General features: G+C 49.2%; 1 protein-coding gene and 3 non-coding genes across 19 annotated transcripts in view; all 4 read right to left on the bottom strand.

Moving 5' to 3' along the window:
- Positions 1–5622: 5622 nt before the first annotated feature.
- PRRC2B (proline rich coiled-coil 2B) overlaps positions 5623–27551 on the bottom strand; it is a 33860-nt gene continuing 11931 nt past the window's right edge. For 2 of the 16 annotated variants that reach the window (XM_040405884.1, XM_040405885.1), the window contains exons 5-32: positions 27177–27249; positions 26921–27088; positions 24818–25062; positions 23959–24086; positions 23714–23865; positions 23552–23639; positions 23222–23417; positions 21519–21846; positions 21200–21363; positions 20204–20408; positions 19819–20020; positions 17715–19658; positions 17204–17385; positions 17007–17119; positions 16804–16927; positions 16164–16240; positions 14701–14886; positions 14344–14538; positions 14041–14259; positions 13354–13458; positions 13060–13252; positions 12634–12731; positions 9687–9814; positions 9377–9602; positions 9132–9293; positions 8935–9038; positions 7152–7227; positions 5623–5945 (exon numbers count right to left, since the gene is read on the bottom strand). In XM_040405884.1, the coding sequence (XP_040261818.1) occupies positions 5805–5945; positions 7152–7227; positions 8935–9038; positions 9132–9293; positions 9377–9602; positions 9687–9814; positions 12634–12731; positions 13060–13252; positions 13354–13458; positions 14041–14259; positions 14344–14538; positions 14701–14886; positions 16164–16240; positions 16804–16927; positions 17007–17119; positions 17204–17385; positions 17715–19658; positions 19819–20020; positions 20204–20408; positions 21200–21363; positions 21519–21846; positions 23222–23417; positions 23552–23639; positions 23714–23865; positions 23959–24086; positions 24818–25062; positions 26921–27088; positions 27177–27249 (6222 nt within the window). In that variant the 3' untranslated portion in view covers positions 5623–5804. The other 14 variants (XM_040405892.1, XM_040405887.1, XM_040405893.1 and 11 more) reach the window with 14 other exon arrangements.
- LOC120978324 lies at positions 12506–12586 on the bottom strand. Its single transcript, XR_005774074.1, has one exon. It is a non-coding gene; the product is annotated as a small nucleolar RNA SNORD62 (small nucleolar RNA).
- LOC120978326 lies at positions 12773–12858 on the bottom strand. The gene has a single exon (XR_005774076.1). It is a non-coding gene; the product is annotated as a small nucleolar RNA SNORD62 (small nucleolar RNA).
- LOC120978325 lies at positions 16032–16115 on the bottom strand. Its single transcript, XR_005774075.1, has one exon. It is a non-coding gene; the product is annotated as a small nucleolar RNA SNORD62 (small nucleolar RNA).

Raw genomic sequence — 27551 nt, 5'->3', positions numbered from 1 at the left:
GAAACATATTGAAGGACCACGGGGGGATCCTTAAATCGGATACCGTGGTGGGGCACCTACTGGGGGATCATCCCCTAATTACATACAGAAGGGGGAGCAACTTGAAGGACAAACTAGTGCACAGTATGTAGAACTCTCCCACCAAACCAACCTGGCTGACAATCAAACCACCAGGAACTTTCAAATGTGAAAATTGGGTTGCGTGTAAGGCAAATAAAAAAGGCAAAAACCAATATAAAATTGAAGTGTGTAGTCACGGGTTTTTTCTCTTCCTAGCTGCAGTCCTGAATTAAAGGAGTAGGTCCTATTTTCCTCCAAGTTCAGGTCCGCGCTATTCACCACGCCGTAGACACGTGAACGTAGAAATATAACATCCAAATTCGGCGTTTTCTCAGCAACCTCGTCCCAGATTCCGACCGGTAATCTCCAGTCACCAAGGCGTCCTTATATAAAGATAAAACATATTGTGCAATACCCCAAGTGTATCGGAAAATAACACTTTGATTGTACTCAGCATCTGAATCACAGGTAAAGCGCCCGGGGGCTCCTAACAAACCAAGCACCTGAGGCGATTGTATCACATGATGGGAGTCTATTTGCTGCTTCCCTCGGTCAAAGGTCACATAATGTAACATATTATTACAAATCTTATAAATAACTCAATATATTCAAACAAGCGATGATAAAACAACAAGTCATATAAAAATCTAATAAATAATCTCCATTACATTGATCTGATTACAAGATAGGTTTTATCTTTATATAAGGACGCCTTGGTGACTGGAGATTACCGGATGGAATATGGGACGAGGTTGCTGAGAAAACGCCGAATTTGGATGTTATATTTCTAGGTTCACGTGTCTACGGTGTGGTGAAAAGCGCGGACCTAAAAAAGGCAACATTGTCACAAGTACAACTACTGGACGGAAGTAGAACATCAGGTCGTCTATAAATGGTGGTGGTATATGTGGCCACGTGCATCGGTCAGAAACAATATGTAGATAAGACGGAGAGAGAATTCAGGAGACGTATAGGGGAACAAGTATTAAGTATCAATAAAGAAGAGGATACCCCCATAGCGCAGCACATATTGGAATCTCATTCCAAGGAATGGAGCAGGCGAGAGGAGGAGAGACTGAGAACAGTGGATGTCGACACCGCAGACAGTAAAACCGTACGGACTTAATGATGTTATATCACACGTGTTTTATCTACTGTATGCGGAGATTAATTACTCAGATGTAGACTTCATCTCCATTAGTATTGGGAAATCCCGAAAAAAATCCGGAAAAATAACAACTTCATCTGGTATATATGGGGATGAACTAGTCTCTCACTATCTATACTGTGCATTGAATATACCTGCAGTGTATTCTTTTGATGTACACTGTGCACTTGTCCAGATGGCTACATCCCCGTGGGTCACTGTGGCTACAAACTATGCAGTAGTCGAGGTTCACCAAACAATCCCCAATCTGGGCGTTATCAATTTGTATATGTATTGTATGTCCAAGAAGATGAATATTGGCCGTTATATGGGGTCAGTGTAACATTATGTGATCCAGTTACATGTTGATTGCACCGATTCCTTTGCCGAGTGATCCTTACATTACTAGCACTATCCTAATCGCAGATATGATCAGTCCGGGTCTAAGTCGGTGCAGGGACGGCCTCGTTATCTGTATGGATATGTTGTCAATGATGCTGTATTAATGACATCAGAAATAGTTTTGGACGGGTAGATCTACATAGAACTGATACCAACATAGGGTTATTCCTATACATCTAGTTATGTTCCAAGACTACGTAAACTACTTGATGCCAAAATAATATATTACCCACTTGGGTACATCGCGATTTATAGAAGGCCGGGCGTGTAGAAGACTTACCACTCCTCACAAATCATCTGCCCCCTGTGATTGACAGCTGACCAGGGCCCGTTTTGCAGTAGTCCTCCCCCGTGGGATGGAAGTGAAGGCCTCGTTCAGACAGACGTCATTTGCACACATTTTCAGCTCTGGTGGTGCAGGTCTACAGATCCGGACTGGCAGCGACCAGGACCTCGCTGATGCCAGCAGATTGGGTCATTAGCCCATGCCGACTTACACATCTGCTCCTGAAATTGGGGCACCCCAAATCAAACTGGGAATGCCCACTTCTGGGTGGGTTCTCACCCCATTTTCTGCCTGGGGCACCCTAAACATGGCAAGATTGTCCTGGAAAATTCTGGACCAGTGATTTGGAGCTGCAATATACACCCACATTACAAGGACATGAGTTAAAGGGGTTGTCCAGGATTAGAAAAACATGGCTGCTTTCTTCTTCTTCAAAATAAAAAAAAGAAAACAGCACCACCCCCATCCACAGGTTGTGCGCGGTACTGCAGCTCTGTCCCATTGTCTCCAACTCATGGACAGGGAAGGAAGCAGCCATGTTGTAGTCCTGGTTGCTACAGAGCACTCCACCATGGCGCTCTCCTGTTAAAGGGGATGTCTATAAGGTCGCCCCCTCCTTCAGGCTGGAGTTCATCACAATAACCCCCATCATCTTGTGCAGGAATGTAAGAAAACGCACAGAACCAGAACTGAGAAAAGCAGATTTTGCTTTATTATTATTTTTTTTACACTTTTTTTTTATTATTTGAATGAGAATTCTTCCAGATGATAAGAGCTATTACAATCACATCGTTTAAAGGAGGGCGACAGAGAAAATGTAATGGGAATCGGGGGAGGGGCGCTCGTCTGACACCAGGCGGGGGGGCGGTCGGGAGGTTTTAGCCTCTGTATTTTTTGGGTCATTTAAAAAGATTCCTCTTAATATATCTTTAAAAAAATATAAAACCCTTGGACTCCATCACCCCCCTCCCCTCCCCCCCACGATCTACTGCGGACTCTGTATTGGGTAGCGCTAGGCGGAGGGAGAGATCGCCTGGTATTCGCACTGCGGGCCCCCACCCCCCCGTGTACAAACCTTCACCTTTTTGTGGTAAAACGATAGGATATGTGACTGCAGATCAATGACGTCAAAGCGTACACCCCTTCACCTGCGGAGAAGGGGAGGAGCCATTAAGTGAGGGCTTGTGATGTCACTGACAAACTCCCCCAGTGACCTCGCTCTGCGTCACTCAAACTTTTACAGTGACATCACAAATGCCCTTTTTTTTAAAAAACAAAACAAAAACGGGTGCAACAGCTGCATGTCGGCGCGCAGTGTAAACCCCAAAATAATAGACTAGGGGCCGCGTCAACCGCCAATGAGGAGGACTATATACAAAGACATGGTGCAGACTAAACCGGAAGCAAGGTAAAGCTGGTTCAAATAGTATTCAATTTGCTACTACATACACACTGTACACGGTATATATACACAACCAGACTAAGATCTTTATATCGAGCCAGGAATCGGGAGGATGAAGGCCATGTGGAAACCGGAGAGGGGTGAATAATATGCCGATACAACTAGTCGCCGAGGGGTCTGTCCACTCTCTTTGGATATGGGTCAAGGTCTCAGCACGCAGTCTCTCCTCCCATCCCCTTTAAGACTGCAAAAGCGGGGGTGGTTCCCTTTAGTACTGGGCCCGCCCCTGCGGTACCAACATGTAAGGTTTAGCCCTTTATACCCAGAATATTGACTGAACAGATGGTCCTTGGTGGGGGGGAACTTGGAGGCTACAACAAAACGTCTAAAAGGAGCCTAAGAACTCACAAGGTTCGCATTCAGTAGATTCCTACCAGAGGTTATTGGAAAGCAACTGGAGGGGTCCGGGACCGGGCCTGCAAGAAACAGGATTAGATGTAAATGGGGGGGTAGAAGCTGACATACGCTCCTATATAATATACATGACATGGACCTTTAGAACATACTTGCCTCACAGCTTTCAGTATCTCCGCTTGCTGTCAGCAAACCAATACAGACCCAGTCCCGCTCACTGCTGCATGGCTCGGGACAGAGGTTTCTGCCGGAGTAGGACTGGGCAAACATTAAATCGCTGACTGCAAGCAGAGATCTTAAGAACTGTTAGGAATAGAAACTTACAGAAAGTTGCAGAACTTGAAGGTTTATTAAGGGGGGGGGGGGGGCATTATCTCGAGCCAATACTCTAACCTGTGAAGGAGACAAATAATCCAGAGGGTAAGTGCTGTTTGAAAGGGGACGGGGGGCACGGGAATAGATTCTGCTCAGATATAGGGTACAGGCAAATAACGGAACCAGCTGCCCGTTCCGCATCTGCGCCATCAATCTCCCTATGACCCACTATCTGTAAAAGACAGGATAGGGATGATGGGGATTATAGTCTTCCAAGTCTGGCATGGTGCACTCTAATTACACAAAATAACTAACAGGGAAAAAAAAATTGTACCAAATTCATTAGAACTGCAAAAATATTAACACCTCCCTCTGGGATAGAGGCACAGCTCAAGGACGAGAATGTTCCTCATGATAGTGGAATATAACCGCACTAGTCCCCACCAAGGCTGCCCCAAATCAACTGGCACAAAACAGCCGTTCAGTCTGTGAATTTTCTAGATGCTAAAGCTTCACTCCACGACTTCTCTGGAGTAACCGGATCCAATCAGAACAAAGCTGAGAGAAAAACGGAGCGACCCAAAAGGGGTGCGGGAGGTTAAAGGGCCAGACCGTGCGCCTGTCGATCCACCATACCTTACACCGTTCACTCACTCATGCTCCATATACTGCATTTTTGGATTGTCCGTTAAAGGGGTTGTTCAGGATATGAAAGATATGGCTGCCTTCTTCCAATATCAGCCCCGCACCTCTCTATAGGCTGGGTCTGGTATTGCAAGGTGACTGCAATACAACATTCAACCTGTGGACAGGTGGGGCGCTGTTTTTTGGAAGAAAGTAAAACCACCTTTAATATACGGTAGTCTCCAGGAAACGCTGCGACATTTTCGACATACGGTAGTCTCCAGGGACTGGCGACATTTTCAGCCTGTGTGAGGTGGTGTCCAGCCTGGAGCAAATCTAAAAATCTCTGTAGTTTTGCAGCCACTGGAGATCTGCTTTGGAAAACCAAGGGGCAGAACTGCTTGGAATTGCACTTAAAGCAGTGTACTGGGTGAAGCAGATTCGCCATTTATCTAGGAGTAGGAACTGAGGGGGCGGGGCATGACAAACAATCCCTTTGTCGTGCCCCGCCCAGCAATGTGCTAATGTGGAGTCAGAAGATCCATGATGTTTGCTTCAGTGATAACCAATGCTTTTCAACCTAAAATTTGCCAATATGCCGCGTTCTACTTAAATCCCACCCCCCACTGGACAGATCCGAATACAAGGAAGGGGTTAAAAGTCATAAACTATATATATATGTGCATAGGATGAAAAAAAATAATAATATTAAATATACATAAGGTTATGAAAAGGGTCATTTAAAAACAAACGTAAGAAACAAGTGACACGAATCCGCTGCTGCGTGTCAGCGACGACATGGAAGCGGGGAACATGAGACGCCAAAAAATAACGGACTGCGTGGTCACATGATGAACGAAGGGGGAGGGGCAGCAAAGGGCTTAAGACGCTCCCGTATCAACGCAGGAGTCCATTCAGCAAATTCTCGGATGCAGATACAGGTAGTCGGGTTTTTTACTTGTTTTTCTCTTCTTTTTTTCAAACAGTTCTCGGAGGGGTCGCCGTCCGCCTGTACATGTGACTGTGGAGGGAAGGAAGGTCGCGCTCCACCAAGGAAGAATCCAAACAAGGAGCAGGAGGAGACGGAGATGCGTGAGAGGCGCGAAGAAGTAGTAGGTATTTACAAAAAATAAAATAAAAATGGGAACCGCTTCTCAGGCCGCGCTCTCCTCCATTTTCGCCACTGAAGTCTTGATGGCCCCTGTCCGAACCGGCTTCATCTGACTTGCAGTGGGCGCGTCAGGAAGTTTAGGGGAAACCAGGCCGCACTTCTCGTCAGTCCTCGGCTTTACCTGCTGGAAGAAGCAGAAGGAACATTTAGCAAGAAGGGGTCAAAATCTTAAGTGGAGGGAAAGAAGGGGGGGGGGGGGGGGGAATGGTTTTCCAGTCTCATGTAAATACAGGATCATAGCCATATTGCAGCTTTCTAATTAACCTTTTGTTCCAAAACCTCATCATCTGCAAGATCTCTGCTTGCCGTTAGTGAATAAGCTCTAATTTACATCCACAGGCTGAGAATCTGTACAGTATCCAACATTTCTCACTGCTGAGAGTTCGCTACAATGGTTTCTAGGCCAAGAAAACCACAGCCTAGCACTTTTACCTGCAGATCAGTCCAAATCCTGGTAACCCGGCCGATCCGCGAGCAGTGAGCGTTTCGGCCTCTTGCTAGACCGTCGAGGTTGCGTCCGGTCACATGGCCTAGGTGCAGTTCTGTCCCATTCAAGTGAATGAGGCCAAAACGGCAATACGAAGCGCAGTCCCTATCTAATGAACGACGCTGTGCTTGGCAAGAAGCGATGAGGCCGCGGTGCTCACCAGAACGTCAAGATCTCCTCCTGCAGCTGATCGACGTGGGTGTCGGGTGTTGTCGCCCCCCCCCCGCTACTCTGATATTGTTGACCTATCCTGAGGACAGGCCAGCGATAGTAAATACCCCCACAACCCCTTTAAGTACTTTGCTCAGAAAATTGTCAGCCATAGCCAGAAGAATTATCTCAGGACTGGTTTCTAGACTCTGGATGTCAACAAGAATGTTCAGGTCACTGAAAGCAAGCGGAGATCTTGAAGACTGAAGAAGAAACACAAAGCATATTAGGAGCATGCAGAACTTTTTATTATGCAATGAATGAGCTCTACTGACATAGGACTGGATAAACCCTTTAAAGGCAGACTCATTAAAAAGGGACACAAGTAATGAAGCCGATGAGACCACCAGACACGCCACAAATACAGCACGAGAACAGCGGACGATGCGGAGAGCACAAAAATATATATAGATATAAAAAGACACCAGATTATCTCCATGCAAACGGAGCTCAGCAGGCAGGATATACAACCACTAGGCCGGGTCTATAAGGCTTTGTTCAACACCATCCTCAATGCCCGTAGTAGCAGGGGCCCAGGTATCTGAACAGAAGGGCCCGCCGCTTCTGGTCCAGTATTGGACAAAGTCTTCGTATATATGGGAAATTAAGGGCCACTTGATCACAGGACTTTACCTGTTGAGGATAGTGTCCCAAGTTGGCAGATGGCCCCGCTCCTGGTGACTTTCCACTGGGACTAGCTGAAGCTGGCCTTAAAATGAAAGGCAACCGTCTTAGAGAAGGTAAAGCGCAAAACCACAACTACTGGTGTCTGGAAGGGTATGGACTATTGGGGGGGGGGGGGGGGGGGGGAGGTAAAGATGAGGAGAGGACTTATGGAGATGTGTAAACTAAAAGACAAAGTGGAGGCATATCCCGCCTTCATCCACCTGGTGCCGGGCTGCACTGTTTAATGTGGCATGGTGCGAGCTACAGAGAGGCCATGCATCATAAAATAGAAGGAGAGTACAGAGGACATCAGTACAACACACACCTAAAGCACCCGTCTGCAGACGCATCAACCTGTACTGATCCCGAGTTACATCCTGTGTTATACTCCAGAGCTGCACTCCCTATTCTGCTGGTGCAGTCACTGTGTACATACATTACTTATCCTGTACTGATCCTGAGTTACATCCTGTATTATACTCCAGAGCTGCACTCACTATTCTGTTGGTGCAGTCACTGTGTACATACATTACTTATCCTGTACTGATCCTGAGTTACATCCTGTATTATACTCCAGAGCTGCACTCACTATTCTGCTGGTGCAGTCACTGTGTACATACATTACTTACCCTGTACTGATCCTGAGTTACATCCTGTATTATACTCCAGAGCTGCACTCACTATTCTGCTGGTGCAGTCACTGTGTACATACATTACTTATCCTGTACTGATCCTGAGTTACAACCTGTATTACACTCCAGAGCTGCACTCACTATTCTGCTGGTGCAGTAACTGTGTACATACATTACTTATCCTGTACTGATCCTGAGTTACATCCTGTATTATACTCCAGAGCTGCACTCACTATTCTGCTGGTGCAGTCACTGTGTACATACATTACTTATCCTGTACTGATCCAGAGTTACATCCTGTATTATACTCCAGAGCTGCACTCACTATTCTGCTGGTGCAGTCACTGTGTACATACATTACTTATCCTGTACTGATCCGGAGTTACATCCTGTATTATACTGCAGAGCTGCACTCACTATTCTGCTGGTGCAGTCACTGTGTACATACATTACTTATCCTGTACTGATCCCGAGTTACATCCCGTGTTATACTCCAGAGCTGCACTCACTATTCTGCTGGTGCAGTCACTCTGTACATACATTACTTATCCTGTACTGATCCTGAGTTACATCCTGTATTATACCCCAGAGCTGCACTCACTATTCTGCTGGTGCAGTCACTGTGTACATACATTACTTATCCTGTACTGATCCCGAGTTACATCCCGTGTTATACTCCAGAGCTGCACTCACTATTCTGCTGGTGCAGTCACTCTGTACATACATTACTGATCCTGTACTGATCCTGAGTTACATCCTGTGTTATACTCCAGAGATGCACTCACTATTCTGCTAGTTGTAACTGGAAGCCGTCAGACAGCAGTTATTTTTCCTACATCAGATGACACTTCCCAGAATACAAATCACAGATGTAAACACAGAATACAGAGGATGCTGGGAGATTTCAGCTCTGAAGCCTGCAGAATTATAAAAGCTCAACATCTCATCCCTCATCTGCCTGCCGAAGCCATTTGACGACACCAAGGATATGAGGGTCACATCTCCATAACCTGCATGCAGAACCATCAGTTACCCCACACGGACCAAGTAATGACAGAGCATAAGGGCAAGCAGACACCTGAGCGGGCGGCCGCTGTGACCGTTCATGCAAGTCTTACCGGTATGAGTGCTGTGCTTGCAGAGAGGCTGCGGTCTGCATACTCTGCTTGCCTTCTGTGAAATGAAATCCCTTCATCTCCATCTGAGACGACTGAGGAGGAAACTATGAATAAATGAGAAGCTCCACATCTGCAGGGGGTGTCTGGATTGTCCACACCCCCCCCTCGGGTATACACAGACATAAATCCTCTCTTACCTCTCGACCTGCTGTCAGGACTGAAGGCTGCATCCTCCGCGGGCCGCCCACCGGCATGTTCTGTCCCTGTGGGATCTGAATGGACTGCGGCAGAAGCATTGGCTGCTGTCCGGAGCTATACCGAGGCATCCCAAGCTGAGAGCCGGCCATTGGCATGGTTAACTAGAACAGAGGGTTGAATCTGAAACGCACGTGGAAACCATACAGCCAACATGGCCGATAGGCAGACAATTCTCCAAACTCACCTGTGTGAGGGGGGAGTCCATCATGCCGGCTGCCTGGTTCAGCTGACTTTCATACATCAGCTGCTGACTTCCACTCAGAGGCTGATAAGGGGATGCCGCCTGCGTCTTCACCATCTCCAGAGGCTGCATTCCCGGAAATGGCGAGTACTGAGCCTTGAGACCAGTGCCACTGGTCAGAACCATAGCACTGGCCTGTGACAAGCTGGGGTGCATGTACACCTGGGACCTGGAGGCACAATAGGCACAGGGTTGTAGAGGTCGTTGACCACTCGCCCTTCCTGTACTAGCATGCACTGATCGTCTGCCTTACCTAAACGGCTGCATGGAGCTGTACATTTCCTGTGACTGGGAGACGGGTAGTCCTCCCCTCATACTCAGCTGAGCCTGGGCTTGCAGCGACGTGTGCAGTGACATAGGGATCTGCTGGGCGGCTGCGGCCTGTTGGAAAGCAGAGAATAGCGGAAACGTGAGAGGAAAACGAGATTTTTGTATAACTTACCAGTAAAATCTCTTTCTCGCTATTCCTTGGGGGACACGGGAGACCTTGGGTATAACTCGGCTCCCTAGGAGGCGTGACACTAAGTGAAGACTGTTAAGCCCCTACTCCAACAGCTGTACCCTCAGCCTGGAGAGAGAGAGACGGCCAGCTGCGTGTCCAAGTAGTGAGAAAAGGCAATGTCCAACAAGTGGAACCAACAAGCCAACTACCCGACAGGGGTAAACCAAATCCGGAAACCGTGTAGAAAGAAAACAATGAATGGGTGGGTGCTGTGTCCCCCAAGGAAGAGAGAGAAAGATTTTACTGGTAAGTTATACAAAAATCTCGTTTTCTCGCCCATTTTCCTTGGGGTTCACAGAAGACCTTGGGACGTCCGAGAGCAGTCCAAGAGGAAGGGGGGGACCACAGCTCCAAGGCAAAGCAACGGAAGGCATCAAAGAACAGCCGCCTGCAAACCCAGGCGGCCCAAGTCAGCATGCGCCGAAGCCCGAGTATGCACCCTGTAGAACTTGGTAAGGCGTGCAAGGAAGACCGTGGCCGCCTTGCACAAGGCACATGCACCTGGCCAGCACTACTGAGATCAGGCTGCAGCATCCCGCGCGGCCCACAAGAAATACGTTTTTATTTATTTTTTAATAACAGCCTCTTTGAGGCAGGAAGGGGGCCACCATACAGGGGCACAGCCTCTCTTAGAGGCAGGAAAGGGGCCAGCCATACAGGCCCATGAGGAAGCCCAGATCTGAGAGGGTCTCCTCTAGATGGGAGCAGGCCTGTACCCAAAGGGTTAACAGGGATCCGGCCTGGGGGGCGGCACTGCGATCCAATGGGGGCGGGGGAACCTCCAGGCGGGAAGAATTCGTGCCTGGAGAAAATGCCGCCCCCTCCAACCTAAATTTTTGCGGCGCCCGGCCGACCAGGTCCGCACAGTATCTGAGGTACCGGCCGGGACCTGAGCCGGAGTGGCGCGTGTACATACCGGCCGCGGGTGTCCACCCCGCGGGCCGGAAGAGTCAGGGGGCCGGGAAGGAGCGCCGGAATTGGGCTGGGCCGCAAAGCCTGCCAAAAGGGTGCCGCAGGAGTTGCGGCCCAGCAGGTGGCGAAGCCTGGGTCAAAATTTGCAGCGCCCGGCCGACCGGAATGGACCGACGGTCGGCCTGTTGAAGCATCGGGCTAAGTCCATGCTGGCCAAGGGTGCCTACACTGCGGGCCGTCAGGAGCGGGCCCCTGGCCCTGAGCAGCGCACCGGTAAGGGGATGGGGGGGACCCCGAGACCAGGTGCCCGTGCAGTGTTAGCTAAGGGAATAATATGCCAGGAGAAGGGAGGCAATGCGGCTGAACCTATTCTGCAGCTAGCGGTGGGGAGACAGCCAGCTGCATGTCCTATGAGGCCAGGAGAGCAGATTGCCGCCCTGCGGCACCCCAGGGGCCAGCCTAGGTCCAGCAGGGTCCAGAGGCACCGTACTTCAACTACTGGCACCGTAGTGGCAGGACGCTGGAAGAGGCACTTGGCGTGCGGGCGACCCTTGCGCTGGCGGGATGCAGGGGAGCTAGGCTGCCCTGGTCCACCTTGCCTTCTGTGGGGGAGGCAGCAGTGCGGCTGACCGGCACTGGCGCAGCTCAACCCCGGGAGAAACAGAGAGGTCTATTGCGTCTCTGTTGTCCCTGATGGTCTGGAAGAAAAAGAAAAAAGTAAAAATCTAAAATTAAACAAGGATAAAACAGCCCTGCAGAGCACGCAGCTGGCCGTCTCTCTCTCCAGGCTGAGGGTATAGCTGTGGAGGAGGGGCCTGACAGTTTTCACTTAGTGTCACGCCTCCGAGGGAGCTGAGCTATACCAAGGTCTTCTGTGTCCCCCAAGGAAAATGGGCGAGAAATCCTATTTACTGCAAAAACATATTTCACATTGGAATATGCTATAAATGTGAGCTAGGTGAGGAACCCGTCCTGACCTGAAGACCAGGGCCCGGCTGTGATGGCAGAGCAAGCCGTGCTCCATCCACTGCTATGGCGCACTCACCTGACAGCAGCGAATGGAGAGGATTCCACGTATGTGCAGTGTACTCCTTATTCAGGGTGGGGCCCTGTTCTTACACATGGGAGCGGGTCCAGGACCTATGGAACATTTATGGCATCTTCTATCTAGGTATAAACTGAAGCCGTGTGCTAGCATGGATCGGGCGCACGTGCAGAACTCTCCAGCCGGTGACGTATAATTGCTTGTATATAAAACTTTGTTTTTTCTCTAATTAGACCACATCACTAGAGGAATGTACTTTATGCTGCCCATACTAGCGGCAGTATAAAGTAGAGACCGGTGAGATGATTTCAGCGGTCTGTCATTTAAAAGTAAGTGACTGCCAAGAACCAACATCACAATCACTGCAGACTGGGCCTAGAAAAGAGTCCCGGCCTCCTGAGAAGAGTCCTGGTCATTCATGATCTCCTGCTGATGACTGACAGTCTCCTACCTAGTTTTCTCTCTCTCTCTCTCTCTAGGAGAGAACTGCCAATCATCAGCAGATGGGCGGAGAGCAGGAGATTATAATATCCAGGACTCTTCTCAGGTAGATTTGACTCTTTTCAAGGCCTGGGCTGCACATGCGCAGCGATCCAACTCGTGTGCACATCAGCCTCTCAGCCACTACATCTCCTCATTTCCCTTCTGAGTACATAGAGAAGGGTCAGCAGGATCTATTGAAACATCATGGAGGCAGAGTCATATTACATGGAAGAAACCCTGGATCAGGAGAAGACAGACCTGCTGGTATCCCTGCTGCTGAGGCATCGTCTGCTGGACCAGGCGCGGCTGCCCTGCAAACATGTGACTTTCCAGGTAGAGAGGGGGAATGTGGTTACCTAAAAAACACAGGAAGAGGATGTAAGAAGATACTTTATAGTCATCAGGGCAAAGTCTCTCGGCAAAGGAATCTCCTGAGTACATAGTGAAGGGTCAGAAGGATCTATTGACAGACCTTCAGTATGACAACACGCTCAACTCGCCCCCAGAGCTGTAATCAAAACCAGCAGACTGACAGTATAATGTGCCGCACCTCATCGCAGGTACTACGGACCACACTGAACTAGCCGGGAACGTCGTTATAAGAAGCAGCAGAATTATGGATACAGCTCCAGAGGCGACAATCATAAGGGGATACAAAGTACATGTGGAACAAGGCAAAATTACCTGGAAGAGATGCTGAAGGGGCCACGGAGGCAACGGGCATGGGTGGCATTGACACTCCACCAAATGAGCTGTAATTGACACCTGCTGACGTTCCAACACTGGAGGGTGGCTGTATACCCGAGCCAGGGCCGGCTGGGGAACTCTGTTCTGGCAAACTGGGCGAGTTTTCCCAGGCCTTGCGGGCAGACTCCATCTGCAGGATAGAAGAAAATGAAATGCATTGAAGCTCCGCTGACCATATGGAAATCTGTTGTAGAAAACCCCCCCCAAAGGCCATCATGAGGAGGACGCTACCTTCAGTGTAAGGTCGGCAGTGGGGTATGACATGGGGGTTAGTCCCATCCCTTGCTGCAGGTGATGATCTCTTCTCAGCATGGGTATGGACTGTGACAGACCAGCCTAAGACCAGTGAGAAAGAAGCAAGTCAGATAAACCGGAACAATTCCTGATACAGACACAAGACCCCGACAGTCCGGAGCTTCTGCTCACACAATATGACCCTGGCACCAGGAAATCTTCCTACATTTTGATTCTATGCCAAGCATCCAGACAGAGCTTTGGATCATCAAACTGGTCCGGCAGGGACACAAAATGCGCCCGGTCTCCAGTGCTGGAGGCCATATTCCCATTAGAAAAGCAATGCTGCTACATCAGAGACTGCTCTGCAGCTTAATGGAAAACGGCAGTGCCCCCTACTGGAACACGGAGAGAAGTAACCCACTGGCTGCAGCACATTGCTAGGTATCTGATCCAACTTGTGTGGGCACTGCCCAGATGGCACAGGATCAAATTGCCAATTAGAAGGCAAGGTCCACACGTGGTAGACTTTCTGCCAAAAGATCTCAATGCAAGCTGGCAGCAAAATCCACATGTATTAAATGTAGATTTTGCTGTGGATATAGAAAAATCAGGAACAATTCTTCCACTTGAGTATATTTACTTAATGACAGATTTCACCCCAGTTAAATGGGAACAACTTACCGGATCGGAGGCACTCCTTGTGTCGCTACATGCGGATGTCACATTCGAAACGTGTATTGTGATGTGCTGTGGATCTGAGGGGCATCTGAATAGAATTGGGAGATAACGAGAGGATTTTTTTTCATTTCTCACCTTGTTCACTAGGGCGTCCTGAAGCTTCACAACGGAGCTAGCAGCAGGTCCAGGAGCAGATCCAGGGGGTAAAGAGTAATCCGCATCCTGAGGGGGAGGAAAGACGTTACACATCTATGAACGCTCGGATCTCCCATACCAGACTAGGAACAGAAGGAAGACGGTCCTCACTTTCGGGCTTACTCCAAATTCAATATTGGGAACAGGAAGAACAGAATCCACGTGGATTTCGACGCCATTGACAGGAGGCACACTGCCCTCTAATCGCTCTGCCCCTTCTGAACCTTTCCGGTTCTTTAGAGAGCGCTCGTTGCCAATGGGACCGGGTTTGTGCTCCTTGTTCATTCCCGGCCCAGAGTCTGGCTCCTGCAGGATGGAAGCAAGGGACAAGGACTGGAGTCAAAACCAACCCACAACTAGGAAACAGGTGAACGGACTTATTGACAATGGCAGATCCCTCGGTGAAACCTTCCCGTCAGCTTCATGGCCTATCTGCAGGCTAGTCTGGTCTATCATATAGGGCCTCACCTTCTTTTCTGACTGTTTCTGACCCTGCTCTTTAGGGCAGTCAGATTTCGACTCCATGACTGCGCCATTCAGCTCCTCTGGTTTCATTGTCCCATATGGAGAACTACGCTGTGAGGAAGTGGCAGACGATTCTCTGGATTCAGCGCTCAGGTCAATGCCACTGTCGCCCTGGCTGCCTTTGAAACCCTGAAGAACAACAAGTCACATGAAGTCAGGACAGTGATCTCTTGGTCTCAGAGAACACCTTTAGGCTACATTCACACGTCCGTGGTGTGTTGCGGACCCGCAAATTGCGGGTCCGCAACACACCAGCCCGTCACCCACATAGAAATGCCTATTCTTTTCCGCAAGCTGCGGACAAGAATAGGACATGCTCTATCTTTTTGCGGAACTGCGGACCCAAAATCGGGGCCGCGCTCCGCAATTGCGGCTGCAGACAGCACACTGTGTGCTGTCCACATCCATTCCATCCCCATAGAGAATGAATGGGTCCGCACCCAATCCGCAAAATTGCGGAAAGGATGCGGACCCATTTTGCGGACGTGTGAATGGAGCCTTAAAGGGAGTCTGTCACCTAAACTGACCATTACAGAACACGAACCCCATGACCTGCATTATAGTCACCATATTGGAATGCTGCTTACCGTATAGCTGTCAGTCGCTTGTTTTCGCTAAAACACACTTTTATTCAATACGTTAGCTTCTGAAGGTGCCCAGGGGCGGCATTCAAGCGGCCGGTACCCAGGCCCCTCGTCGCTTTTCATATGAAACCCCTCCCCTTTCACCCCTCTGGCCCGCCCTAGGTTCTTCAGAAATCCCGTGCCAGCGCCGTTCACAAGATTCGCCGTGCCTGGGCACTTCATTCCCCATTATGGGCAGAGGCACGAGAGCGTTTAATGCGCATGTGCCAGCCCGTACATCTAGCCAGCCTTGTGCCTCTGCCCATAATGGGGAATGAAGTGCGCAGGCGCAGCGAATCTTGTGAACTGCGCTGGATTTCGGAAGAACCTAGGGCGGGCCAGAGGGGTGAAAGGGGAGGGGTTTTATATGAAAAGCGACGAGGGGCCTGGGCACTGGCCACTTGAATGCCGCCCCTGGGCACCTTCAGAACCTAATTAACATATTGAATAAAAGTGTTTTTTTTGCGAAAATAAGTGACGGACAGCTATACGGTAAGTAGCATTCCAATATGGGGACTATAATGCAGATCATGGGGTTAGTGTTCTATAATGGTCAGTTTAGGTTAAAGACTCGGTAAGAGGAGAGCAGCGCAAATCCTGCCCTGCTTAACTCTTGTGTGTACGAGCCCCAGCGCCAATGATGCAGACTTGCCCCTCAGTATATAGCTCTCTTCACTTCCTTCCTATTGAGTACATGGTAAAGGATCGGCAGGATCTATTGGAACATCACAGAGGCCGGGAGACCACAGGGATCAGCGAATATAATGCAGACAGAAAACTCACCTCTGAGGAGGCAGACTCTGTACTGAAGCTGCTGCCAGGCTTGCTCCAAGTATCACTGCCGGTCTGAACGGAGATACCTGGAAGGAGAATGCACAAGATTGGAGAGTCTTAGCCAACATCTGGGAATTATCGGTCATGTACCGATCGTGGGACTTCTGCATCATTTGCTCCATTCACTTCCAGGAATACACCCATAACTAGAGAGGGAATCGTATATGCTGTAATGTGGAAGGTGCCAAAGCAGGACAGCCTGATGCATCTTGTACCATCACTCCTCCAGATATCTAAGGAGCCTTCAGGTGAATAAGCACAATCTCCGATCAAGCCAAAGATCGCCCCAACAAACAAGGGCCCCAAGGGTGTCGCCAAGTGAAGTTACAGAGGCATCAGTGCTTAGAAAAGGACGGACGTACTACAGAAGCTGCAATGTGGCCCCAAGAGAGGGGGCTGGGTCAAGGTTGGACCCATCACCTTTGGTAAAAGAAAGGGAAATAAAAAGGCAATGTAATGCCCAGCCCCGCTGTCTGATGGCTAGGAGTTAAGCTGCGCCCAGCGATGTGGACCGACCCACAGCCGAGGACCTCGCGCTCCGTATCTAGATGTATAGATTACACTCGTGACATGAAGGGTCGCAGCTAACCTTGAGTGCTGCTCTCCCAGATCTCTTTACCAGGAACCTCAGTCTGGTCCAGGCACATGCCGTTCTGCTTTTTGGCGAAACGAGGAGGAATCCTTGATTGTAGGCTGCTGTTCTTGGTAGTCACCTAAATCAGATGGCAGACAGATTGGAACCTATCCAGGTGCAGTAGGGGTGGCCTTTGAAATCTAGCCCTCGGCTCTCACCTGAACCATCTGATCCTTTTTCCTGCGATCTTTGTCCAGAGCTCGTCGGGGCTTACTGTTCATGTCGGAATAGGACTCTGCTCCCGCCTCGGCGTCCTCCTCAATAACGGAGTCTGAAAGGAGCAGCGACATGAATGGACAATCTAATTCTGCTTACCTGCAACTCACAGAGATCGTATCAGAGGGAAGAGGCTCACCTCCGTATTTCAGATCAAAAGCAGTCATGGCTTCCGACTTCTCGCCCGCTTTGAGCCCTGCCGGCCTGGAATCCCGCTCCAAGCTCTTGCCTGAAGCCTCTCCGCTGTCACACTGAGCAGACCTTTCTAACCCGTATCGGTGGTGGCTGCCATCTTGCGTATAAGAATCTTCAGAACAGCGACTTCAAAGACAGAGACAGAAGTTCCATAATGCTTTATAAAACAGCATTTTCAAGACATCTGTTTACGATCAGTGAATGAAGACACGTGCAGAGGCTAAAATCTAATCCTGACCCAATACTTCTTACAGCTTGGGGTTTGCTACAGTAATATCCAGGCTTTACAACCATCTGCAAGAAAGCAAGCAAGCAGCACACATTTCTCTCCTGTCCTGACAGTTTGTTACAATGTATCAGTGCAGGTAACATGCATCAGTCTGGGCTACATATAACTGCAGAAAACCCATCTGCATGTAATCCCCTGCTAACACTAGCCCTCTCTGTGAATTTACCTAGTCTTGGCAGAGGTGGAGTTTTGCTGGTAGTCACGAGGATTCCCTCCGACCCTTGGTGGCCTCTCATCATATCCAGAGGTTTCCACCTTGCGTCGGTCTACCAGAGGTCTCTGGCTGGAGAAGCTCCTTTTAGACAGTTCTCTTTTCTCAGAGAAGCCGTTTCCAGAAAGGTTTCCGTCTCCGTCCGCCTCTCCTGGCCGCTTCTCGCTGAAGTCGCTGCTCTCAGATGCAGTTTCCCAATCCTCGTTCACGTGGTCGGAGTTGTGGTAGGGACGATCTGGAGATCTTCTGGCAGGTGGCCCGGGTCTCTCAGGAAAGGTCATCTTTGGACGGGCCTGCCAGTGCTCATGATTGTTCACATAGCCGCCCACCTCTTCCCCACTCCAGGGCCCGGCAGTTTCCCTTTCCTGCCTGAGACGCCGAAATCTGGGGGGTTTATCTTGACGAGGCGGTCGTCTTCTAACAAATGATCTTTTGTCCAAACTCTCTCGATCCGAATATTCATCTTGGAAAAATGGCCGCCTGTCATCTCCTTGGGTTTCATCGAAGCCTCTCCTATGATGGAGGGAGTCAGTGTAGTTGTAGTCACCGCCATGCTCTCGGTCGGCGCTGTGCCGTGTTCCATATGGTTCTGATGATCCATTGTACTCTTGCCAATTAGACCCTCCAGACTTAGCGTTCCAGTGTGAAGACTCCTTAGAGGGGAATGGCCGTCTGCTGTAACTGTTACTAAGCCTGGGAGGAAGCGATCTTCCAAATGCCCTCGGGGCCCGGGATTTAGAGTCTATACTATTTGAGTCATCCGAGTAATTTCTATTGGATCGCCAAGAATCTTGGAAGTCTCCTTTTCTTGTGTCATCAGCTTCTCTTTCCATAGGGGGTTCGTTCTCTGCCCCCCGCTGGCGTCTACGTTTGGGTAGCTCCTCATATTCAGACCCTTCACTGTGGGTTTCACTAACACCCCGCCGCCGGGAGAACCTATTTCGAAAATCCTCAGTGGGGTTAAATTCTCGAAGCCCTCGGCCTCGGTTGACCCTCTGACCATTATAAGGGCCAGCAGAACCTCGGCCTCGGAAACTGAAGTCTCTGAACCCTCTTCCTCTGCCTCGGGTTCTACCCCCAAAAGCCTGCTCCTCATCAATAAATATCCAGTTGCTCTTTTTGGTTTGAGGAACAGAGTTAGACTCACGAGGAGCAGATGACTTTGTGCCCCAACTTTTTTCAATCTTCTCCTGGGGAACATTTTCAGACTCTTGGACGCCAAGTTGGGTTTTTTCCTCGACCTGAGCGCTAGAGGAGGAGCTTATAGGCGCAGGCTCCACTTTTGGCGCACTGTCTAGCTTTGAGAGCAGCTTTTCCTTCATGGTTTTCACAGGCTCCTTCGTTTCGGGTTTGCTTTTCTCTAGTTCCTTCTCCTCCACCTTAAGAGCTTTCAGTATGGGTTTCTTTATAGGACCGGTCCGGCGACTCCTTCCCAGGCTTTCAGAGTGTGGTTGGTTAGAGTTGGGAACGGACTCGTTCCTCCAGTCTGCTCCACCAGTAGAGTCCTGACCTCCTTGCTCTTGCCTTTTCCATGCCTCATGGACCACATTAAGCTCTTCTTTAGGCTCCTCTTCTGCACTACTAGCCGTATCAGAAGACTTCTGATGATGCCCATACCCCCAACCATTAAACTGCGGCTTCTTGTCATTCATAAACTCTGACTGCTTGCACTGCGCACTGCTTTGCGGCCCCCCAATGACACCAGAGTCCGCCACACTCTCCAGATGATGGTAGGAGCTGTCCTGACCCTTTCTTTGGGGCGAGAGGCAGCTACTGAACACCCCCGCAGACTTCTCATAATTTCCAATAAGATATTCCTCGCCCCTCTCATCTAAAGACTCTTGGTGGGCATGGACAGCATCGGACCTCTCCCTTAGGGAGCAGTAAGAGCTCTCATTCCTAAAGACAAAAGAGAAACGTCAAAGAACTCAAGGCGACTTTGTGTTTACATCTCAAAGTATCACAGCGCGGTCTTCACATGGACAGCAGATATAAGAAGTCATCCAGTCTAATGAATGTGACAGCTGACTACAGGAGACTATAGTTTCTATCCCATTACCTGCTGTAACAGCCGTCCGCAGCACCGTCCATCGGCTTCTGCTGCGCCAGGGCATAGGCTTTGCTCTGCAAGTGCATGTAACTCTCCTGGCTCCATCCAGACACCGGTTCAGCAGACTGAGGACTGCGTTCTGACGGCTGGCAATCCTCGGGCTGGCAGCCTCCACCCACAGCTTCTTGCTGGATAATATGTTTCATCACACCTAGCAAGAAAGCAAGATGATTTTGTGGTCAGAGAAGGAAGAAGAAGCGCTGGCAGCTGACAGAGCACGCTCAGTGATGGGCATCAAATTCAGACATCCCCTAATGGACAGGTGTGCCAAGGGGACTACCCAGTAAAGCATAATACACGGTCAAAGACTCCCAGTAGTATGCAGAGTACAAACCTGGTGGGTGTATGGAAGAAGGATAGAAATCTACAGCAGCACGACCGGGAGGAATCCGGGGATCCATATAGGAAGGCATCATCATCCAGCGAGGATCAAACCCCAACACCTGGGGGGGATGGGAGTAGAAGGTGCGCGGGTGGCTGGAGTGGGTAGACGCCACATAAGCTTGCTGCTGCCACTGCTGCATCTTGTATAACTGCTCCTAAGAATACAGGACAGCGCACAGCATTACATCACCAGGAACACGGGCCTTAAAGACTACACATAACTGAGGCTTAAAAGCCTCTCCAGCAACCCGCATTACCAGAGATCTCTCCACCCCGGGCACTGTACACTCATCTGATATAACTGGCCCGCATACGATAGGAGCGCAAAGGCTACAGCACTGTTATCCAGCAGAATAGTGAGTGCAGCTCTGGAGTATAATACAGGATGTAACCCAGGATCAGTACAGGATAAGTAATGTATGTACACAGTGACTGCACCAGCAGAATATTGAGTGCAGCTCTGGAGTATAATACAGGCTTTATATTAGACACCTAATAAAATTGATTTTATTATTATAGTCATAATTCAGCATTCTCATCGCCAATAGATGTCACTGACAATCAGCACTAATGGGGGACCCGCACTTATCTGACACTGATGGCAAATCCTAGTGATAGGCCATCATCATCCAAGAGGAGAATACCCCTTTAAATCGTGTTGAGCGAACTTGTGTTTTCAGGTTCGGGTTATCTAAGATTTCCATTATGGATTCTGCTACCACGGATCATAACTTATGGTCCATGGTAGCGGAATCCATAACTGAATTCTTAGACAACCCAAACCTTGTACGCCAAACTTGAAAACACATGTTCGCTCATCCATAGAGATAAACTAATGTGAATTGATCTGTTCCTAGAAATGACCGTCTTCTGCCCCGGAGTCAGTAATATACCAGCGATTACAGATCCCCTCCTCATGGGCTCAGAGTACCACATAACCCATTACCTGTTGCTGCCTCTGGAACCTCGGTGGCATCAGCTTCTGGTGCTTGCTGAAATCCTGCACTGGAGACGCAGACTCTCTGCAGTCATCTTCACTGCTGCTCTCAGCTCTGGGGGCTGCAGGAGGCTCCTCGTCTATATACTCGGAGGGAGATTCCTGGGAATAATCTAAAGAAACAAATAAAGAAATAAAAATCAGTGACCCATCTGTAGTTCCATATAAGATATATACAGCCTGAGGACACTGCATTATAACAGGAGGCCACAGAGCCATGGGCCACCAGTGACGATGCCCTCCGATACGTAATCTCTCAAAGCCGTACCTCTTCGGAAATTCTGGGCGTTCTCCTGAGGAATGCTTCGGTCTGACACTGGAGATCTGGGGTCTTCGTTCTCTTTGTTTTCCATTCGCTTCGGAGTCTCGGCCCCAGATTTAGAAGCCTGTTTGGTCTTCTGGTCCAGCTGTTTTAGTTTTGCAGCACAGGCCGCTAACCGTTCTTCGCGATTCCGGCGCTCTTCCTCCTCACGTCGCTTACGAGCTCGTTCAACTGCTTCTGATATTTCAGAGGTAACGAACTTCTGCCTCGGAGGAGCTTTCTCTTCCTTCTCCTCAACAGAAGGCTGCCGCAATACAGAGACTGCCGAAGGCTTCTGTATGAAAGGACAGAGCGGCATGCCATTAACCAGCACGGGCAAACCACCAAACTGGAGAATCTCACAACCCCATTACAGTGTTCCTATCCTTTAAATGTATAAATGAACACCTTCGGGGGCAATTATTTTATTTTTTATTATTCATTTTGGTCTAAACCTTTATCAAATGTTCAGCAGTTGTTGTCCTACAGGGTTAAATTTCAGCCTCGCTGCGCAGTATCTTCGTTGCAGTTTTACACCGAGCCCTGTCATGTTGATGTTTAGCCCTTATCCCTGAACGACTGACCGCTCATAAACACTTATTTAACAGGGTTTTGTGATCTCAGACAACGGGGGCATATTGCTAGGACATGCCTCCATTGTCTGACAGGCACAGGCCCCACTCTGGAACCCGCAACCCTCATGTAAAACGGAGCTTTCAAAGCCTGCGCTCGACTATTTTCGGCGGCCCAATAGAAATGAATGAAGGGCAGCCGCGCATGTGCCCTCTGTGACTTTCAACTTTCCATTTACGAGACAGATGTGGGTCCCCCACCTATCAGACAATGGGGGTCACATGCTAGCGATATGCCCCCATTGTCTGAGGTGGGAAAACCCCTTTAAGCCATATTCCTATCAGATAACAATTTGACTGCAATGAGTGTATGAGCTGCCGGGAAATCAGAGATAAGCGCTATACACATTCATCCGTCAAAACAGCAACATGATGAGACTAAGATACTGTAGGACAAAAACTGCTAAAAGATTTTAATAAAAACCAATTGAAAAAGGGATTTTTAGCCCAAAATAGGTTAGGTCAAATACTATCATAAAAAAAATATATATATCTGCCCTGAAGGTGTTCATAGCCTTTAAAGGGGTTACTTAACATTATAGGAGGCTCATGGCGGTGATCATACTTACCGGATCCCCTACGCTGGGTTCGGTCTCTTCATCTCACGGATGTGCTGATATTAACATCAGGGCAGGTCACGACTGCTGCAGCTCCCCTTGTGTCAAGACGAATTGCCACGTGTCGCAAGGAGAGCAGGTCACAGCTGTTGCCAGCTCTTGGTGGCAGTGGTCACATTGCCACCACCAACAGCATGTTGATATCAGAGCACCCCGAAGATGAAGACCCGGCCGTGGAGTAACAGAGGCCGAATCCAGCAGCAGAGACCAGTTAGGTATGCTCACCACCACGGGTGGGCCACTCTGTGAGCTCCGATATGTTAGATATACCCTTAGACAATAAAAGGTACAGCCACCCCCTTGTGTACACAGATATAACTGCTAGAATACTGCCCCCTATGGAATAATATAAATCAATACACAAGAGAATGATAACGGACTGCAGGGCAGCACATATAAACGAATACTTTATCCTCCATACCGGGTGTTCAGCTACGGCGGCCCAGCTGTTGGCTTTCCGTGGAGTGGTCTGCACAGCTTCCTGCCCCCTTCTGGTTGGGCGTGGATGTGCCACTTGCTCGCTCCATACTTTCCCATCCTCTGCAGGGTGTTTGGCTTCGGTGCCTTCAGTAGAATTAAAGGAAACTTGGCGCTGCCTCCGGCACTCCCAGCCGATCCTAAAGAAAATAAAATAAAATATGAGACCATCACACGGGGAGGGGAGCAGCGCAAAGCTCCAATTCTGAGAAGCTCAGTGTGTTACAAGAACATCCAGAGAATGACCCCCAAAGAGCCATCAACTCCGTCCTACCATTTACTTCTGTCTCTCGGGGCTTCTTCTTCCTCCTCATCTTCACTAAATTTTAGTTTCTCAGAATAATCCACTTCATCGTGAATGCCTAAAATCAGGGAGATCACTATTAATCAAGTATTAATCCTGGGGTCGCAGCGCGCTGTAGCCTCCGATACGCACCAGCCCAGCCGTCTTCAGCGTCATTGTCCAGGTCATCCAGTTCTTTGAGATCTTCTGCGTTTATAATGGTGGCTCGCGGAGCCCTCTCCGGTTGAGGGCGCTGTGACCGCACAGGCCGTAAACCGCCACCGCTAGGCCTGATATCTTTTCTGCTATCAGACACATGACAGGATACAGTCAGGACCAGGGTAATGTACAAGCTGCGGCAGGATTGCCGAGTACACAGAACGGGAGTATTCACTCACCCATCCTGACTGTTCATCTGATATTGTCTAAAGGGTACGCGAGGTTCAAGGCGAGATTGAGAGGAAAGGACGGGGAAGGAAGCTCGATCCAATGTCCCAGTGGGTTCTGCAGAGTGCTGAGAGCACATCTGAAGAGACAAGACGCCGACATATTAGAACAGATCGTCCTCCGCATGAACACGAGCAGGGAGAAGGTAATCTCTGAAATGTGTAGAATAGTGAGTGCAGCTCTGGAGGAGTATAATACAGAATGTAACTCAGGATCAGTAATGTATGTACACAGTGACTGCACCAGCAGAATAGTGAGTGCAGCTCTGGGGTATAATACAGGATGTAACTGAGGATCAGTACAGGATAAGTAATGTGTGTACACAGTGACTGCACCAGCAGAATAGTGAGTGCAGCTCTGGAGTATAATACAGGATGTAACTCAGGATCAGTACAGGATAAGTAATGTATGTACACAGTGACTGCACCAGCAGAATAGTGAGTGCAGCTCTGGAGTATAATACAGGATGTAACTCAGGATCAGTAAAGGATAAGTAATGTATGTACACAGTGACTGCACCAGCAGAATAGTGAGTGCAGCTCTGGAGTATAATACAGGATGTAACTCAGGATCAGTACAGGATAAGTAATGTAATGTACACAGTGACTGCACCAGCAGAATAGTGAGTGCAGCTCTGGAGTATAATACAGGATGTAACTCAGGATCAGTACAGGATATGTAATGTATGTACACAGTGACTGCACCAGCAGAATAGTGAGTGCAGCTCTGGAGTATAATACAGGATGTAACTCATTACAGGAGTTCATGCGAGTATTAAGCATCTCATAAAATATGGCAATTTATACTTACAAAAGCTGGCAGCATATCATGGTATGTAGGTGGATGGTAGGTGTTTCCCATGAACGGTGAAGCCCCTTTTCTGGTGGGCTGAGCCGGGCGCAGCGAGAGCTCCTTAGGGTCACTACTAGCTTGCACTGTGGAGGGGGCACTATCTGCAGGAGCAGTGGATTTGCTGCCCGGCTCAGTAGGAGAGACGGTTGGAGAGACGCCACCGGTGATGCTTCTCCCACCGCCCTCCCTCCAACTGGTGACATCTGCAACGGGAGCATGAAAGGAAACGAGATAAACATCAAGATGCCACAACTGTGAGGTTATCAGAGGTGGACATGACCGCTAGCCCCTCAGGCCAAGACAGACCGGGAGAAGTCCTGCAATTCTCTATAGTACTTAGTGTCTGCACTGTAAAGGTCCCTGCATGCTGTCAGTGAACGAAAACATTGATTATATAAAAGGTTATACATCTCACAGATAGGGGCTGGTTACAACTGTGTTCAGTCCAAATATCTAGGACTCCAGACTGTTACAATGTATCGGTGCAATAACAACCCAGAGTTCTGGTAGTTCAACACAAATTGTAACAAACCCTCAGCTGTGATAAGACCCACACAGTCAACCTCATAACAGATCAAACACGACCTGGTAGATCAGCCATTATGGGACTCTGATGGCATAGTGCTCGGACATGCCATCAATGTTAGAGGTGGGGTCCACATCTATCTGCAGAACTGGACCCCCAAAGTAAACAGACAGCAGATGTGTAGTCACCCTCTGTCCCCTGCTATGGGACTTCCGAAAATAGCAAAATAGGGCTGGCTCTGTTATTTCTGGGAGTCCCACAGTGGTGAATGGAGGGCGACCGCGCATGAGCAGCGTGCCCGCCTTCACTTTGGGGGTCCCCGCTCTACAGATAGTGACAGCACCTGACATGGGTGGCATATCATATCCCAGATGAGACAACCCCTTTAAGAGGAGAGCAGAACACTGATGAAGCAGAATTTCATTCCTTGTAAAGCGGTTCTTGAGGTTGCACCGTAACACAAGAAATAACTGTAAAATAAATGTGTAGTAGACACAGGTCAGGGGGAACTATGGAAGAAAGATGGACCCAATAACTCCATTAAAGGGCTTGTCCTTGTGGAGGTCATCCCTACTTTTGATTGCCCGAGATTATGATATTGCCTATTTTCTGGGGGCCCAACCATGGCCCCCCTGCTGAACAGCTGTATGAAGAGGCTGAATGCTGTGGCCTCAGTCACCATTTACTAAGCACAGCGCCATACAATGTATAGTGGTAATGTTTGGTATTGCAGGCTGAATGAGACAGAGCTGGACCTAGGCCACATGACGTCACTGAGCTAGGAAGAGACTTCATTGAACAGCACATCAGTGCGGGGTCTGGGGAGTCTGACCACCACAAATCAGATATCCTCAGGAGAGGCCATCAATATCAACACCTTGGGAAACCCCTTTAACTTGAGGTTTCCGATGTAGAAGAGGGAGGCAAGCGACTACGTAAGGTCTGTAACCATAGTGACAGACAGTTCTGCACAGGAGCTGGATACACTAATCGTGGCTTCTTCAATACTGCGCCCGTGCAGGAACCACGTCTGGCAGGCATCAGACTCCATGATGCTATATTTTGTTTTTTGAGATTTGCAGATTTAATGAAAAATTCTGTTTTTATTTTCTGCGCATGTGAAATGCACCCACATCTAGGGTATGCATATGATGGGGTCTTACACTTTACTCGGCCTCAGGCTGACTGTATAAAACCGTAAGCTCCGGCCGGCGGGGAGGTGACCTGGGAGCCCCTTCACCTTCTCAGCACTGCTACCTCCATTCATCACGGTGTAGAATGGTGCGGAGGGCGGCTGTCCATCGCAGCCTGGGCCCCCTGCGACCACCATTATGTATATGCCATTTGGTCACCTGTCAATTTCTATCCAAGATGGAGCTTGGGAATAAAAGCTAAAAATATAAGAAACCTCTGTACCGACGAGCGCAATAAGGCGAATGATTGTCACACACCGGAAAATACATGCACTACACTCCCTCTACACACACATAAGCGGGGGAGGGGAGGACGGACAATAAAACGTTCAGAGCGGTTACCGGGAAGCAGGGCGAGGGGCTTACTCTGGGGGCGGAGGCTTGGTCCGGGCCCATACGACGGATCTAAGCCGCTCTTTTCTTTGCCAGCCTTGTCTTGCTCGCCAGCTGCTTTCAGCGTTGGAAATTCCTCGGGAGAGAAGGACAACAGTCGGTTTGAGCCCCTTGAACCTGCGGAGGAGATGGGACAGAGATGAGGGTAGAAGGGCGCCCATGGGGCTGGACGGTGCCACATGCGAGGCGCTAATGTTATACTCACCACCTTCGTGTCCTGCTGGCTTTCCGTTCAGCTGAGCCCATGACTTTGGTCCACCTGGCACTAAACTTATATTCTGAAAAATAAAAAATGGTCAAGTTGCTTCCAGCGGTCCCTGGAGATCAGGACATTCCACATCCACTGGTAATAGAGAGAATGACCTGAAGACCACCTCTAGTAGGCCACACAGACATCATAGAGGGAGGTCGCCTGCTCGAGACCCCCAATATCAACCAGAATAGAGACGCTCTAGACATGAAGCATTCATTCTGCAGGACTCAGTCTACACGAATGGCTGTCACCCTGCAGCAGAAATGCCGGGCTGACCACGGCTGCCCCTGCTAAATCAGCTATTTACCAGTGGTGCCCGCATCAGGA

The sequence above is a fragment of the Bufo bufo genome, chromosome 8 (genome assembly GCF_905171765.1).
Source record: "Bufo bufo chromosome 8, aBufBuf1.1, whole genome shotgun sequence".
Lineage (NCBI taxonomy): Eukaryota > Metazoa > Chordata > Amphibia > Anura > Bufonidae > Bufo > Bufo bufo.
This window is presented reverse-complemented; position numbering and strand designations above follow the sequence as displayed.